This window comes from Bombus affinis, chromosome 9 (genome assembly GCF_024516045.1).
Source record: "Bombus affinis isolate iyBomAffi1 chromosome 9, iyBomAffi1.2, whole genome shotgun sequence".
Taxonomy (NCBI): domain Eukaryota; kingdom Metazoa; phylum Arthropoda; class Insecta; order Hymenoptera; family Apidae; genus Bombus; species Bombus affinis.
This window is the reverse complement of record NC_066352.1, coordinates 12,291,899-12,307,703: the sequence shown is the minus strand read 5'-3', so window position 1 is coordinate 12,307,703 and position 15,805 is coordinate 12,291,899. Positions and strand designations below refer to the sequence as shown.

Genomic DNA, 15,805 nt, shown 5'->3' with positions numbered 1-15,805 from the left:
AATGATTACACGTATACATTGCTTATTAAGGAATTTCAATTATCAGTAATCGGTATTGTTTGGACAAAATTGAAAATTGTAATAAAATCGAGTGGCGTAGGATGGCGTTGTAATCAAGAATCGCCATCTTGTGCACCACATGACCTCGTTGCCGTGTCCCGTGACCAGCTCACGTGAATTTTGACAAATTCAAACGTTTTTGGTAGAAAAAAAAATGGATATTTTGGAGCAGCATCTCGAACAGCAGGATGTCAGGTAGTGTTTATGTTAAATATCGACTGGCTGATAATGCGAACACCTATCCCTCCTGTTTCGCTCGAGGTCTCCTCAAGGTCATCACGTAGTGCACTGTGCGCACTTACAAGACTTAGGACAACGGTCGTGGAAGTAATAGGCATAGACGTAATTCTATAGATAAGTTACATATCCATTCTTCAATGTGTTTATGTTTGTTTTACAGCACTGTTAACGCGAAGGATGACGGGGGCACGGGAATTGTTATTGAGGAAGCGGAAATCGTGGATTGCGAAGGTAAATAAATATTTGTCATAAATTCAAGAATGTCTATATCCCAAAAGTTGACAATTAAGTTTTGTTCGATTAGAAGTCAAATTGATCAATGGCACTTTTTCCTTTAACTTAGATATGTATAAAAATATATCAAATATTTTATTAAGCTTATTCATTGCAAATTGTAAAGTAAATTTCAAAGAAATATGTTTAAAGTCATCAGCTTTCTCTACTTTTCGATTTATGAAGTTGATTCATATAACTTCTAAGCAGCTTAGTCATTAATTTGCAAAAATTTGAATTATGAACCAATTACAGGAGAACCTGTCGGGGAAGATGGAATGCGTTACCAAGAAGCTCTTGCTTATAGAGTGGTCCAAGTAAATGGCGCTACTGCTGGCAATGAAATAGAACTGCCAGTTACCCAACCAGGAAATAATACTGTACAGGTCTTAACATCCCCATTGAATGGACAATTTTATGTCATTGGAAATGCTAATGATGTTTTCACTACTGCGCAAACATCTAGATCATTGGTTCCTAGGACCACTACATTACAAATAGAAACACCAAGAAATTGTACTACTGTTTTGAAAAAGGTATATTTTTCTTTCACTTCTTAAAGCTCTTTGAATTTTGTTTTATTTGTAATATATGCTTTAGAGAGATGACAGAAGAAGAGCAACTCATAATGAAGTCGAACGTCGACGAAGAGACAAAATAAACAATTGGATTACAAAATTGGGAAAAATTATTCCCGAGTGTAATGCAGGTGCAAACAGCACTGGTAGTGGTAGTGGTGAAGGAAAGGCAAATTATGAAACTCAGGTATTAAAATAGAACTTATAGAATTTGCAGTTATAGAAACATTTAACAATAGCATTTTTTCCATGAGTTTCTTTTGTAGAGCAAAGGTGGAATTTTATCAAAGGCCTGTGAATATATAACGGAATTAAGAGCAGCAAATCAGGGACTAGGTCAGTGTTTACGTGATAATGAAAAATTACGACAAGAAATAACTGCTTTGAAACAAGTTGTTACACAATTGAAACGTGAGAATCTTCAGCTCAGGTCACAAATGTCATCCTCCACAGGAACGAATGTTGATGTTGTTCATTTGAGTCCTTAAAAGATTATTAGTTTGTAATGCAATGCTTCTTTTGTAAATATTAGGATATACAATCTGATCATACAATGGTCAGAAGAAGTACTCTATTTACTCTTACAATTTTTGGTTTCATAGGAACCACATCAAATTTTATCATATTGAAATTTTGTTCTTTGAAATATATTGCATGGTCCTAATGGTATGGTCGTAACTATCATTGTAATCTTGTATGCTTGTACGCGACATCATTCATGTTGCGTTTAAATTGAACTTTCCTCTTTAATGCTTATTAAATTATTTGGTATTGGATATTTAAACATTTTGCCCCATTAAGATCTTGATTACGCATTCATGAATATATCATGGATAATATTTGCCAATTATCGAATACTGGTGAAGTTATGACTATTCCTCATAGAACCTATGAAAAAAAGAATTTTATATTTATGTATGCATATGCATTGGATTGAATTACCTCGTGTACGATGAACGAGCCAAGGCTGTGAATATTGAGCATTGATTTGTAACTTTTGGATATATAATTTCAAACGATGTAACCAAAGTTAATTTCAAAAAAGAAGCAGGAAGAACATTCAGTTGCAATACAAACAAAAAAAATGCGATACAAATTATACATATATGACAACTGCATCTTTACAGAGATCGTTAAATATTTTTTATTTTTAATAATGTTTTAATGAGTGTAGAGTAGGTACTTCCTTAAAAGAAAATGATCTAAATAATGAGAATGTAAAATAGACTAATCACATACATACATACTACGTATGTACTATACATACACATGTGTGTACATATGGATATACGTACGCATATAGCAATAAACATATTTTTTTCAACCCAGGATTTTGGACTTTATGACAATGTGTTGGAATAATCGAAAAAATTAAACACTGGTTTGTAATATATCGTTGATGTACATACCGCGAAGGTTATTGTTATATTATATTATTATTAAAATGAAATTTATCGAAACACTGTTATTTTTATTTAATCATTAACAATCTCGAAGTTTGGCCTTTTTATGCATAATGTTTATTTGTTTTTTACATATGGTACAATGGAAATGTCGAAGTTACTGGAACACTGTTTATGATGCGTCTTTCTTTATACTTTGTTTTCAACGATAAAAGATCCTGCACCTCAACAGTTCTAACATTTTGACATCCTTTTTTTAAACTTTCAGACCATATTTCAACGGTTTCAACATTTAAAATAACATCTACTTTTATGTAACGTCTGCATTCGTCACTTAACGCGACATTTACATAATATACTATTATAATACAATATTTAATACTCTTTAATTGAAATTCCATTCTTTTGTAAAAAGCTACCATTTCATCCCATGATATAACAAAATACGGAACGATTATGTTTTTTCTTTTTAAAAGAACAACATATAAGGATGAATGGAAAGCTTCTTATGATGCATTTACTCTCATTTTACATACATATGACAGTTTCTTTACACTGATCCTTCCATGATTAAGTTCCATTTACAGCAAATAAAATCGGAAGCTTGAGTCGCCAGGCATCTCATCTTTTTTTTCCAACAATTTAAACTTCATTTCAAAGATTTGAAGTAGCTTGGTATAGCACTTAATATATAAATACTTATAGAAGCTGGAAATACATTTAAGGACGTCCTATAACCTTAGTGATTCAGCTATCACGTATAATTTTCTGTTTAAATGTTAGGTTAATACACATAAAATTATTGTAGCTTTTATATTTGTAACACTTTTTATATATACAATTTTCTTGTAATTATTGAAAACTAATATAATAGTTTAATGTGCGATACGTGATTACGAATGTTCCATATATTTTTTTTAGTAGATCCAGGACATCCTTAAATGACCAGCATAAGGTTCCTGAATGTAGAGAACTTATGTTTGTATGAATGTTTCTGATAATTAATCTTCTAAATTTCTAAATGCCTGTTGAATATCTTCATATAGCTGATCAAAATCAGCTCTGATCTTTGCTTCGCCGTCTTGCACTGGATCCTAAAATGAAAAAAAAATATATAACATTTGTTACACACTTTTTAAAATATATAAATAAAACCATTCTAACCTATGCTTACCTTGAATTTCATAGAACTCAACTGATAAAGAATATTGTACATGCTATCCCTAATGACATTCCACGTTATTTTATTGTCTGATTGTGCCGTAGACTCGACTGCATGCCTTGCCATATCATAGAATGCTATCATGTTTCGTAACATTCCGACAGTTTTGTAGAATGGACAGAAACGATCGTATGTTGAATAACTACGTAGAAACAGAATAGTAAAAATGAACATTACCGATATTAATTAACATTAACATGACTATGGCAAAATGATAATTCGCACCTGTTTTGTTGCAAGAAATCGTCTTTTAGAAGTTTTGCTACTTCTAGAGTGATTTTATCTGTCTCAGCAAGAGAAGCTTTACCGACTAACTGTACAATTTCTGATAAATCCTCCTCTTCCTGCAAGATTTCCTTCACTTTCGTTCTCAGAGGAACGAACTCCGCGAAATTTTTATCGTAGAAATCATCTAAAGCTCGAAGATATTTGCTGTATGAAATAAGCCAGTTAATGGATGGGAAGTGTTTTCGTTGTGCAAGTTTCTTATCAAGACCCCAGAATACCTAAGAAATGGACAAAAAAGCAAATTATATGGGTAAAAAAAAAATAAAAAAATAAGTTTTGTAAATAGAAAATAAACATTAACTGCATTAGTACCTGTACGATACCCAGGGTTGCACTAGTAACAGGATCAGAGAAATCACCACCTGGTGGTGATACAGCACCTACTATACTGACAGAACCTTCACGATCAGGATTACCTAAACATTTCACTCTGCAAACAATATTTAACATTAACAATATAATCAATTAATATATACCTATATCACTATATTAAATGAAAATTGAACTTACCTTCCTGCACGTTCATAAAAGCTAGCTAAACGAGCTCCAAGATAGGCCGGATAACCGGAATCAGCAGGCATTTCAGCCAATCGACCCGAAATTTCACGAAGAGCTTCTGCCCAACGAGATGTTGAATCAGCCATCATGGATACATTGTAACCCATATCTCTAAAATACTCTGATAGAGTAATGCCTGAAATATTTGATATAGGAAAATGAAATACATTATCATCAAATTTGTACTGCTGTTCTCTTATTAATAGAAATACATTTACCTGTGTAAATGGATGCTTCACGAGCAGCTACAGGCATGTTTGACGTATTAGCAACCAAAGCTGTACGTTTCATGATAGACTCAGTGACTCCATCAATTTCCACTGTTAATGTAGGGAAGTCACGCAATACTTCAGACATTTCATTACCACGTTCTCCACAACCGACATAAACGATAACATCGGAGTTTGAATACTTCGATAAAGCTTGTGAAATTACAGTTTTACCGCAACCGAAAGCACCCGGAATTGCTGTAGTGCCTCCTTGAACGCATCTGCAATTTTTTATCAATAAGTACTATAAATAGTGTATAAAGCAATTAAATACATTCTTACGGGAAAAGTGAGTCCAGGACTCGTTGACCAGTAAGCAAAGGATGATTAGCTGGTAATTTTTCAGTAACTGGACGAGGTTGACGTACAGGCCATACCTGCATATGCAAGATCATATTAGCATGTATATAGCAGTATTAAAGTAAAAATTATTTGCATACCTGAAGCATAGTATACTTGTGTTTTTCACCATCAAATTCTGTTTCCAAAATAACATCCTGTAAGGTAAAAAATATATATCATATAAATAATTAGAATAATTGACTTGCTCACTTATTAACATATAACTCACAGATACTGTATAATTGCCAGCAGGTGCAACATAAGTTACAGTTCCTTTACTTTTTGAAGGTAAGATCATTCTGTGCTTTACTAATGTGTTCTCATAAACCACACCATACAAATCTCCACCAGTAATATGGCTGCCACTTTTTATATTACATGGACTAAATTCCCAAACAGTGCTTCTTGACAATGCTGGTACATTAATACCCTTTGGGATATAAATAGAGCTTGTAAGCTCATTGATATCCTTCAATGGTCTCTGAATACCATCAAAGATATTGCCAAGTATACCAGGACCAAGTTCTACAGACAATGGTTTTCCAGTACGTAAGACAGGATCACCTACAGTTACACCACTGGTTTCTTCATACACCTGGAACAAAATATAAATGTAAATGATATAATAACATTGTAAAAATAATATGATAAATTTTTAAATATATCAAAATAGTTTATTATACCTGAATAGTAGCCATATCACCTTCTAAACGAATAATTTCTCCTACTAATTCATAGTATCCTACCCTAACCAGCTCATACATGGCTGATCCCGACATTTTCTCAGCTGTAACCACTGTAGGAAAATAAATATATGCATTAAAATTGAAAGCATTAATAAATTTCTTAAAAAAATATATCTTATACTAACCAGGACCAGATACAGCATATACATAGCCAAATTTGGATTCTCTCTCTTCATTACTAATTTTTGATAACCCTTGGTTCGACATTGTAAATTGTTATTCAAGTAAAATCGACGAACAACTGAAAATATTTTGCATTATAAAATATAAATAAACCTACATACTGAACATATAATGAGAAACATTTATTTGGAAGAAAGTTAAATTAATAGTATTCATTATGCATTTTCTATAAAGAAAAATATTATTATAATAAAATGCAAAGTATATATGGTTAATCATTCCAAGGAAGTGTAAGTTTTGATCTAAAAACAATTTTACAGAATTACGTTCAATTTGTGAGATATGATCATAAGATTAAGTTGATATCATTTCAGTCTGACATGTAATCAACAGCAACTAATCACACACCGACAAAAATATGACAAAAACGGGGATAAAAAGACAACGCTCGTGAACAATAAGTATATTCCGGAAATGAGTACTCTTACACGCGGCCTAAGTCAATTACGACGACGAAAATCGGCGAGAAAGTTGATGTCAGCTAACGCATCCATTCATCAGAAAATTCACGTGAGCAGTTCATTTAAAAAGTAGGCGTAGCCCTCTTTAAGCCCGCGAGACGTCTGCTCACTTAATAAGAATGTCGAATCCAATTGATGTATTTTGTCGTCAAATAGAACAGCTTAGCTCGTTTTCCGTGTAATTATATACGATATCGGTGATACCGTTTAATCGTGGACATCGATTAAAACATACAAATTCATGTCCGGATCGAAAAACGATGGCGCATTCAAACTGGCACGATCGATACTATACGCGCCAGTCTTTTCTGCAAAAATCTTTGGTTTCCTCTATATAGTACGAAATCATTATAATCGCTCTGGCTATATAGTGAATCAAGGTGAAGTATGGTAATCTACAATCAACGAAACTAAATGACAGTAAGAAACTTACGAGATGAGAAACGTATCGAGGTAAGTCCAGCCTACTACAGCGAGTCAAGCTTCACAATCGAGCCTGCTATCACAAGACAGGTCAGCTGACTGAACGATGTGCCTGTTTTCAATTATCTAGCTCACTCCTTCAGTTAAAGGCAGCATTTACAAGTAAACGAAATTTTTATTATCTTTACCACGATTTTCGATTGTTATTTTATTACTTCACTTTGGTAACCCCAATCTTAGTCTTGCTTAAACAAAAAGAACATCTAATATTTTAAAAGAATTATAATATTGTATAATAAGATTGTAATATCGTTAAAGAAAATTATGGATAATATCGAGAAAAAGATAAAGAATAACTGTACCATTAAAAATGCGCGTATTGTTGCGTTGATTTTGACATATCGGATATTTTTAAGAAGGTATTGTTTTGAACAACTAAAGAAAATTACATATTTTCAAGCTAATATATCACATATCCATATAACGCGCACAACAATTATAATTTGTATTCTGTTTACATATGTATGTATGTATGTACATATTCACGTTCGAAGGGTGCCAGACAGTGCTGATGAAAGGTGATTAAAATTAGAAATTACCAAGCTAAAGTAATATTTATTATCGGATTGTTATAATTATTACGGATTATATATATTTTACAATATTTTCTTTTAAAAACAATTTAATTAGCCATAAACTGTTTAAGATTTTTCTCAACGAAGTTACACTATAAAACAAACATAAAGAAAAAACAAATATATAGTATTGTTTTGTACTTTAATAAAAAAATCAATATTTAGATTCAGTACCTTTATTTTGATTTAAATATGCTAACTTAAATTATTGAAGATATACGAATAAAACAATTGTACAATTAGAAAAAGAAAAATATACATAACTTCTATTTTCTTTGATTCGCGCGAATCTAAAATGCACTGTCTATATATCATTATATCTATGGATTGCCATCTTTAGCATATTCACTTGCTAGAAAATTATGTAACCTAGGCAACGATGAGTTTGTGTTCGTGTGTATATGTATATGCTCTGCCATTAACGTGTAGGTAAGTATATTATGCGTAGAACTGTCGTCAGTGAGTATGGTTGGTAGTCACTGTCGGTGTAATCGTTGCAGTGGAAGGAACGAAAGAAGTAACTAATTGTAATTCTTTAATCATATTGTTTTTCTATGATCGTTTATTTTGATATTTGACAATCATTTGTGAAATTGATCAACATTTTAACAACACATAAAATCTCCGTTTTAATAATTACTAGTGATAGATGTGTATGACTGAACAATCTAAGTGAAAAAAATTTTTGCTTTGTAAATAATACATTATGGATATCAAGAAATTGCAAGAATTCATGGAACTGGTAGGCAGATTGAAGGTAAGATCAAATTTATTACTATAATCGAGATCCAAATTTTTGTAAAATGCTCTTGTGACAAATAGATATAAATGTATCATTTTGACGTATACATACTGTTACGAATAGAGGTATTGGCATATTCCTTAAAATAGAATATATAAAGAAAGGCGAAGTTTGAAGGCCTGGGGCGACCGCCTGTCCTTCATTACTTTCGGCTATGGAAAAGCAGGTATCAACACTTTAAGGCGCCATAAATTAAACCTTCATCCGCATTGTATGAAGACCAATGGTCCCAACATCTTACGATTGCGATTACCTGAATTCTACAATAGGAAAAGGTAGCGAAACTGTGGAAGGATACAGAAAGCTATGTTCTCTCCCTCGCTAGAACAAAAGCTAGCGGGTTCTGACCTTTTGCGCGGCTGCGACGCCGAGGGTACTTGTCATTCATTGTATTAGGTTCGAAAAGTGTCGTCTTTCTTTTACAGACACGTCTTTTGCAACAACGCATCTTTGTGCAAACATGAAACCTAATCTGTCGAACGTTGTAATATTTATCTTGTAATTCTTCTCTTGTATTCTAGATAATATTTATCTTATATTTTTTAATAACTTATAAAAAAATCTAATTGTTTTATCCAATTTTAAAAATGTTTTTCAATTTTAAAAGGTATACAATTCTAGCTAAGACTTAGTGTATGTTGTATACAAGTGGCCACTTTTGGCATTCTTAATTAGCTATACGTCATACTATACTAAATTATACCACTTCCGCTATATTAAATATAATATATTTATTATGATATATATAATATATAAATATATAAAAAAGGCATATGATAAAAAATTGAGATCATCATTAAAAACATAAAAATGTATAAAGTAAATGTATAACGTATAAACATTTAATTAAATTAATAAGATAAGATGTTGTATAAATTAATATTCATATCTTGTAAAATAAGAATGATTAAAGAATATATGACTAAAAGGTAAAAAGTAAAAAGCTGTCATATATTCTTTAATCATTCTTATTTTACAAGATATGAATATTAATTTACAACATATTAATTTATACAACATCTTATCAATCTTATCATTTAATCTTATCTTATTAATTTAATTAAATGTTTATACGTTATACATTCACTTTATACACTTTTCTGTTTTTAATGATGATCTCAATTTTTTATCATGTGCCTTTTAATTATAAATCAAAGATTAATATGATTTTTGTTTTATGATTTCAGCATATGAAAAGAACAGGATGGGTTCATAAGAATGTGTCTGACCCAGAAACAATCGCAGGTCACATGTATAGGATGGCCATACTTTCCTTCCTGGTGAATAATGACGAGAACTTAGATACAGTCAAGTATGAAATGGTATTATTTATATCATTCAGCTAGGACCTATGTTGATAAAGGTTTCATCTCTATAAATTATTTTTTTGTCAAATATAGGATCATGCAGATGTCTTTAATACATGATTTAGCAGAGTGTATTGTGGGAGATATAACACCTCATTGTGGTATTCCACCTGATGTAAAACATAAATTAGAAGATGAAGCTATGGAAAACATTTGTAAACTCCTTGGAGACAGAGGACTTACGATATTGGAAATATTTCGTGTATGAAAAATTGATATATATTATACAGGGTGTATATATATATATATATATATATATATATATATATATATATATATGCTTTGAAAATTATTCTACTATATTGTTAATGTTTACAGGAATACGAGAAGCAAGAAACCCCAGAAGCAAAATATGTTAAAGACTTAGACAGATTAGATTTAATTATGCAAGCATATGAGTATGAAAAAAGGGATAATATTCCTGGAAAATTAGAGGAATTCTTTTCGGCAAATGGAAAGATAGGACATCCTTTTATCAAGAAACTAGCATCTGAAATTACTGCAACAAGACAGGCTCTATGTAGCAATTCAACTAGTTCAATATAAAGTTTTATCTGTTTGTTATGAAGCAAAACATTATAAATTTCATAACTGTATTTAATAGCTATAATATAATAATATAATATTTTGATGGAAAGTAAAGATAAATATGTTTGGAGCTACTACTTCAAATATATTTCCAATTATACCACATAGTGGTATTTTTCTTTATTTTCTATGAAAATAAATGTCTATAAATATTTTATTAACAAATTTTTTTAATAGCAATATTTATAACAAATTTAATTAATAAAACTTACAAAGTATTAGATCACTGTGACAGATACTTTGAGATTTAATATCAAATAATAAAAAAAATTGTACCTTAAGCTTATCATATATTCAATTTATCCATTAATCTACTATGAATGGCAAATAAATTGTGCTAATTATCGTACGATAAATTGCAAATATGCAGATACAATAAAAAAGATAAGATAAATATAACTTTTAATGAAAATAAACGAAGATATAAAAATCGATAAGATAAAGAAAATAATTATTAATTAACCCTTTGAATTTCGTTGTTACTGCTGTGGCGATTTTGTAAGTGGAACTAATAGCTGCGGTTGCACTATAAGATACGCCATAGCTTCGATTGTAAATAGTCTTGAATTACTTATCGATACTGTATTTAAAAATAAGTAAATTTTTTAGTAAACTGCGAAAATATACTAAAAAGACGAGTCTTATTGTTGAGAATATGTCTATGCAAATTTATATTTTTATGAATACAACTGAAGAAATGAAATCAGTATAGAAATTTATTTTCTTTTATACATATAAGAAGTTATTTGGATATTTTCTGTATTTGTGCATATTGTGCGTATTCTGTAGATTTTTACACATCTATATATCTGTAAGTTATAATAATAGCGTTATTTAATATCACATAAAACGTACTTTTAAATATACTATATTTGCTTAAGGAGAAACCCTGGATTTTACCACATCTAAAAGTATATTTCTAAACGTGAATGATACGTGAAAAGGTTATTAAATAAGAAATTTGAAAACTGTTATCGTAAAGAAACGACTATGGGTAATAAAATGTGTTCAGAATTAGCATTAGCCACTAGCTTCAATATCCCGCGGATATCCTCATTTGTATTGGTCATAAATGCTATGAATCACGCATGGTTGATATTTAAAAATTAACCTTTAGCCATTAGCTTCAATATCCCGCGGATATCCTCATTTGTATTGGTCATAAATGCTATGAATCACGCATGGTTGATATTTGAAAACTAACCTTTACAGACGTATTTCTAGAAAAGAAATAGATAAGATACATAACATATGTCAAGAGTAGACAAGTACCCCTATTCATAAACTTCTTACGTATCCTTCCTACGTATTTTTTTTACGTGTCTTATAGAGAGACCAATTCCATACAACACAGAACAAACCTAACCAACGAAATCATTTTCAAACTTATTTTTATTAATATGATAGATCCTTTGATGTATATGTTGAAAGATCCAGAGGGTGATTTTAATTTTGCAAATTTTCGTGCAATGTGTTCATTAGTTTTTAAGGATGATGATATTCGAAAAGATGAATGGAGGATTCGAGAGATTTTCGACTTATTTGATTTAGATAAAGACGGCGTGTTGAAGGAAGAAGAATTAACGAGGTAAATATGTATTTATGTTGTTATCTTTTTCTTTTTCGTAATGCGAAGAATATATGTATGTATATATATACTTACATACATGTTATGTCGTAATTGGTTCATTTAGATGAAGTTCATAAATTCGTATAATAATAATAGTTGTTATAATTCAAAGCATCTAGGAATAATTGGGACAAAATACAAATTAATTATTGGAATTAAGTTATATTAAGTTGACTCATAAGTCCCAGTAATTATACCTTACACAAAAAAATTCTGAAAAACAGTGAAAAAGCATTTAAAAATGGTGAGAACTTCTGCAAGCATATACTGCCAGTATTCCAATAAAATAATGTATTATATTTAATATGTACATATTAAATCTGTGACTTGATCAGTAATACTAGTACTAAGTAGTCATGGTTTAACTAACAACTAATGAGTATCTTTTAATAATGAACATCATATTATATTTTCTCATATGTACATACTAATGACAAATATATTTAGATCCAAACAATAAGTGACAGAGTAATGACAATGAAATTACTAAAATACATAATAGTACAGCTAACAGTTGGAACTTTAGATAATAAATAATAACAAAAAGCTGAAATCCATAATATACTTAATTATATATAATAAATTTCTTATATAGTAATTTTATAATATATGAAATAGCTTGTTGAATACCGAGTACTGAATTATGTAAATAGCATAATAAAACATTAATCCATGGCACTGTTTTTATCAGGTGAAATGGTTATTTGCACTATAATGTATTTGTATCTATAACGTAGCTGTATCTGTAACGTAAGCAGGTTCAACAGACTCCACCACTGTTTAGAGGACAGAACAATCTGTCCTTCTTTTCTTTAAACGTTCTATTGCTATTTGAAATATTATGTTCATAACTTAAGATAAATCTAATCCAAACATAGTCTTAATGTATCTTGCATGTATGAATATAAATTTGTGATATGCATTTCTTTGCATGCTCAACATCTTTAATAAATAAATGTTGAAGTAGTTTATTAAAATACAAAAAATTATACTATCCCTTATACTTTAGTAAGTACTTGATTCACTATCATGAATGCTGACAACCAGTAATATTTTTTTATAAGGATACATATCCTCCACTATTATTTACAATTTCTCTACAATATTTAATAGATTTTTAATTTTTCGTTCAAAGAATTCTTTTGTTTGGTGCAAACCAATCTGTGAGTCAGTTTTGCAGTTCTCTAATTTTTTTTGAAGAAGGCGATAGATCATCCACCATCCATCCAGATTATCGCGTAGACTCCGAAAATGCAAATATTATCTTTAGGAATTTAAAAGTTATGCGCATGTAAAGTTGAGTGTTTTTAGCGTTTTCATAAAGTTATGATTTGCATTTCTGCGCATTCTACATGATTACGTGATTCTACGTGCGGATTTTTCTGCGTGACGAAGATCATTAAATGACAAATAAAAAAGGTAATAATTTTATGTCCTTAAACCGAAGTTCGGACAAACTTTCATATAAAGTTTTATATTTATCATAAAAGAAGGAAACAAAAGCTGTCGAATATAGCAAATAAGCAATGTTATGATTTATGTGCATTCAATAGGGAATGAAAACTGTAAAAACTTATGGACCAAGCTAGTATTCATTTTTCTGTTTTAATACTGAATGAGATAAAATTATATATTTTATTCAATTAACAGATTTGGTGAATGGACAAGAAAATTAAGCATGCCTAAAACCGCTTTTTTAATAGTAGACGTTCAAAATGATTTTATTGATGGATCTTTGTCTCTTCGTATTTGCGAAGCCAAACAGGATGGAGCTGATGTGGTGGAACCAATTAATAATTTGTTGAAAAATGGATCTTTCAATAAAATTATTTACTCGTTAGATTGGCATCCGGAAAATCATATCAGCTTTTATGAAAACTTACATTTACGGGAATTATGTCCTAATTCAAAGGTATAAAGTTAGAATTTATCACTTTATTGCAACAACATTGTATCATAATATTAATAATTAGACTGTGAATTTTTATGCAAAATATATAAAATATCTAAATTATAGTACTTATTATAACATATAATACATATTTAAAACAATTTTGTAATATATATAGATAGGTAGTATATATAGATAGTAGGTAATAATATAATATATATTACAATGCTATCGTGTTGCGATCTGTGAAAAGCGGTTCTATTTGTGTATTTTACATACTATATTTACTATTTTGCTATAAAAAATCGAAATACTATATTTATTTTGCGTGGACTCTATTCTCATTAAAATGTTAAAAATTTTTAATGTAAAAGAAATTTTTGTATGTTAAAAAATGAAAACGTTTTTAATTATGCATAGGTGAAAAAAGAAGATGCTAAGTTATTTGATACAGTCATATTTGTGGATCCTTATCTGGAACAGATTCTTTGGCCTAAACATTGTGTGATGAACACATGGGGAGCAGAATTACACAAAGATCTTGTGATTGCACCAGGTTCCATACAGGTATATGTATATCTTCGTTCTTCCATTATAGTAAAATATCCTAATTTAAAATTTATTATAAAATGAAAATAAACTATTAACATTTTAATTATATTTGTTTTTTTAGATACGTAAGGGTCAAAACCCGGATATGGAAGCTTATTCCGTATTTTTCGATAATAATTTTAAGGGATCAATGGAATTGCACACAATTTTAAAAAAAGAGGGTGTGGACTATGTTTTCGTATGTGGTCTCGCTTACGACATTTGTGTAAAAGCCACATGTTTAGACGGTCTTCGGTTAGGGTATGCGATAGCTATAGTCGACGACTGTTGTCGTGGTGTTGCAGAACCTAATACTGAAGAGACTAAAAAATTAATTCTTGAGAATGGTGGTCTGATTACTAACAGTAACGACGTTATTGCAATGACAAATGAAGGAAAAAAAAATCTCGTCTTGGCCCACAAAATTGCAAAGTCTATGACTTTAATTGGAAATTTTGCAGAACCGGAAAGATAATATTTTATAATTGACTGAGGAAAGCACAGGCTGTTTCGGAAACAAGGTTTGTTCTTAATATGAAAGTGATTTGAAATTTATTTTTAATTTTCTTGTTTCAACAATAAAATATTTCTTTTTCAGGAAATGTTGTTTCATACGAGATTGATTAATCATTCCTAATTTATTGTACTTACATAATTTGCATTATTTATAATATTATTTGAACTTAATGTACCAATGTACAAAGAGAAACGGTGGATGGTTATAAAAATGTATGTACTTAAGATATGTATTACGTCCAGTGGCATTTGTATTTTACCGTTAGGGCTCTTAATTGTTATAAAATATATTCAAGTCGAGACGGTTGTTGTTCTTCTTTGACTTCTATGGTTATTTATTTTGGTCTTCATGGTTATTGTTTCATCATGTAAAATATGGGAATGTCGGACTTTTCCCATGTTCAATGGTTATTTCCACTTGTAAGCGACCAGTGGTGGGACAACCAACACCCAGCAATAGTTTTCCTCTGTGACAGCATCGTCACCGAACTTCATTGGTTTATCTGCTCTAGATCAGTCAACTGTGGACTGGTTTTTCGTCTGTTGATCAGTCGATGATCAGACTGGTTTTTGTTCAATGATCAGTCATCAGTTGTAACTTATTATTTACACGTCTATGAGAATACGTCTGTACGCACATCGCATAATTATTTATATCTACAAAGTTGTTGGAATAAAGTATATATTATAATCTGTTACTTCAATGTTATAATCAGTCAACCACCTCTATTATCCTAAA

General features: G+C 30.3%; 4 protein-coding genes across 9 annotated transcripts; 3 read left to right on the top strand and 1 right to left on the bottom strand.

Moving 5' to 3' along the window:
* The first annotated feature begins 95 nt into the window (after positions 1 to 95).
* On the top strand, positions 96 to 2,611 carry LOC126920638 (upstream stimulatory factor 2-like). 2 transcript variants are annotated; one of them, XM_050731294.1, is made up of 5 exons: positions 96 to 255; positions 461 to 531; positions 829 to 1,109; positions 1,174 to 1,338; positions 1,418 to 2,611. In XM_050731294.1, exons 1-5 carry the CDS (start codon positions 215 to 217, stop codon positions 1,637 to 1,639), a joined length of 780 nt encoding a protein of 259 aa, XP_050587251.1. In that variant the 5' UTR covers positions 96 to 214; the 3' UTR covers positions 1,640 to 2,611. The 2 variants fall into 2 exon arrangements, with proteins under 2 accessions (XP_050587251.1, XP_050587252.1); XM_050731295.1 differs by having other exon boundaries at positions 118 to 387.
* Positions 2,612 to 2,648: 37 nt separating this feature from the next.
* On the bottom strand, positions 2,649 to 7,199 carry LOC126920634 (V-type proton ATPase catalytic subunit A). 2 transcript variants are annotated; one of them, XM_050731285.1, is made up of 12 exons: positions 7,057 to 7,199; positions 6,105 to 6,220; positions 5,917 to 6,029; positions 5,463 to 5,828; positions 5,332 to 5,388; positions 5,174 to 5,268; positions 4,841 to 5,112; positions 4,575 to 4,758; positions 4,377 to 4,494; positions 4,002 to 4,282; positions 3,729 to 3,918; positions 2,649 to 3,648 (listed from the first exon to the last, which is right to left on the bottom strand). In XM_050731285.1, the coding sequence occupies exons 2-12, from the start codon at positions 6,184 to 6,186 to the stop codon at positions 3,556 to 3,558; spliced, it is 1,851 nt and encodes a 616-aa protein (XP_050587242.1). In that variant the 5' UTR covers positions 6,187 to 6,220; positions 7,057 to 7,199; the 3' UTR covers positions 2,649 to 3,555. The 2 variants fall into 2 exon arrangements, with proteins under 2 accessions (XP_050587242.1, XP_050587243.1); XM_050731286.1 differs by lacking the exon at positions 7,057 to 7,199 and adding an exon at positions 6,591 to 6,732.
* Positions 7,200 to 8,130: 931 nt separating this feature from the next.
* LOC126920639 (5'-deoxynucleotidase HDDC2) lies at positions 8,131 to 10,868 on the top strand. Of its 4 annotated transcripts, none has more exons than XM_050731300.1 (5): positions 8,131 to 8,438; positions 8,573 to 8,856; positions 9,671 to 9,795; positions 9,884 to 10,052; positions 10,169 to 10,868. In XM_050731300.1, the coding sequence occupies exons 3-5, from the start codon at positions 9,674 to 9,676 to the stop codon at positions 10,394 to 10,396; spliced, it is 519 nt and encodes a 172-aa protein (XP_050587257.1). In that variant the 5' UTR covers positions 8,131 to 8,438; positions 8,573 to 8,856; positions 9,671 to 9,673; the 3' UTR covers positions 10,397 to 10,868. The 4 variants fall into 4 exon arrangements, with proteins under 4 accessions (XP_050587257.1, XP_050587256.1, XP_050587255.1 ...); XM_050731299.1 differs by having other exon boundaries at positions 8,547 to 8,758; XM_050731298.1 differs by having other exon boundaries at positions 8,547 to 8,856.
* Positions 10,869 to 11,565: 697 nt separating this feature from the next.
* LOC126920636 (nicotinamidase-like) lies at positions 11,566 to 15,764 on the top strand. The gene is made up of 5 exons (XM_050731291.1): positions 11,566 to 12,026; positions 13,719 to 13,980; positions 14,380 to 14,526; positions 14,633 to 15,071; positions 15,149 to 15,764. The coding sequence occupies exons 1-4, from the start codon at positions 11,839 to 11,841 to the stop codon at positions 15,023 to 15,025; spliced, it is 990 nt and encodes a 329-aa protein (XP_050587248.1). The 5' UTR covers positions 11,566 to 11,838; the 3' UTR covers positions 15,026 to 15,071; positions 15,149 to 15,764.
* The last annotated feature ends 41 nt before the right edge of the window (positions 15,765 to 15,805 follow it).

Bases quoted from the DNA above. Each gene is read 5' to 3' on its own strand.
- LOC126920638 (XM_050731294.1), top strand. From the start codon at position 215: ATGGATATTTTGGAGCAGCATCTCGAACAGCAGGATGTCAG. The intron at 256-460 runs GTAGTGTTTATG...TTTGTTTTACAG, and splicing joins CTCGAACAGCAGGATGTCAG to CACTGTTAACGCGAAGGATG. The intron at 532-828 runs GTAAATAAATAT...AACCAATTACAG, and splicing joins GGAAATCGTGGATTGCGAAG to GAGAACCTGTCGGGGAAGAT.
- LOC126920639 (XM_050731297.1), top strand. From the start codon at position 8,388: ATGGATATCAAGAAATTGCAAGAATTCATGGAACTGGTAGGCAGATTG. The intron at 9,796-9,883 runs GTATGAAATGGT...TGTCAAATATAG, and splicing joins GAGAACTTAGATACAGTCAA to GATCATGCAGATGTCTTTAA. The intron at 10,053-10,168 runs GTATGAAAAATT...TAATGTTTACAG, and splicing joins CGATATTGGAAATATTTCGT to GAATACGAGAAGCAAGAAAC.
- LOC126920634 (XM_050731285.1), bottom strand. From the start codon at position 6,186: ATGTCGAACCAAGGGTTATCAAAAATTAGTAATGAAGAGAGAGAATCC. The intron at 5,829-5,916 runs GTATAATAAACT...ATTTTGTTCCAG, and splicing joins GTGATATGGCTACTATTCAG to GTGTATGAAGAAACCAGTGG. The intron at 5,113-5,173 runs GTAAGAATGTAT...AAAAAATTGCAG, and splicing joins GTCCTGGACTCACTTTTCCC to ATGCGTTCAAGGAGGCACTA.
- LOC126920636 (XM_050731291.1), top strand. From the start codon at position 11,839: ATGATAGATCCTTTGATGTATATGTTGAAAGATCCAGAGGGTGATTTT. The intron at 13,981-14,379 runs GTATAAAGTTAG...AATTATGCATAG, and splicing joins AATTATGTCCTAATTCAAAG to GTGAAAAAAGAAGATGCTAA. The intron at 14,527-14,632 runs GTATATGTATAT...TTGTTTTTTTAG, and splicing joins TTGCACCAGGTTCCATACAG to ATACGTAAGGGTCAAAACCC.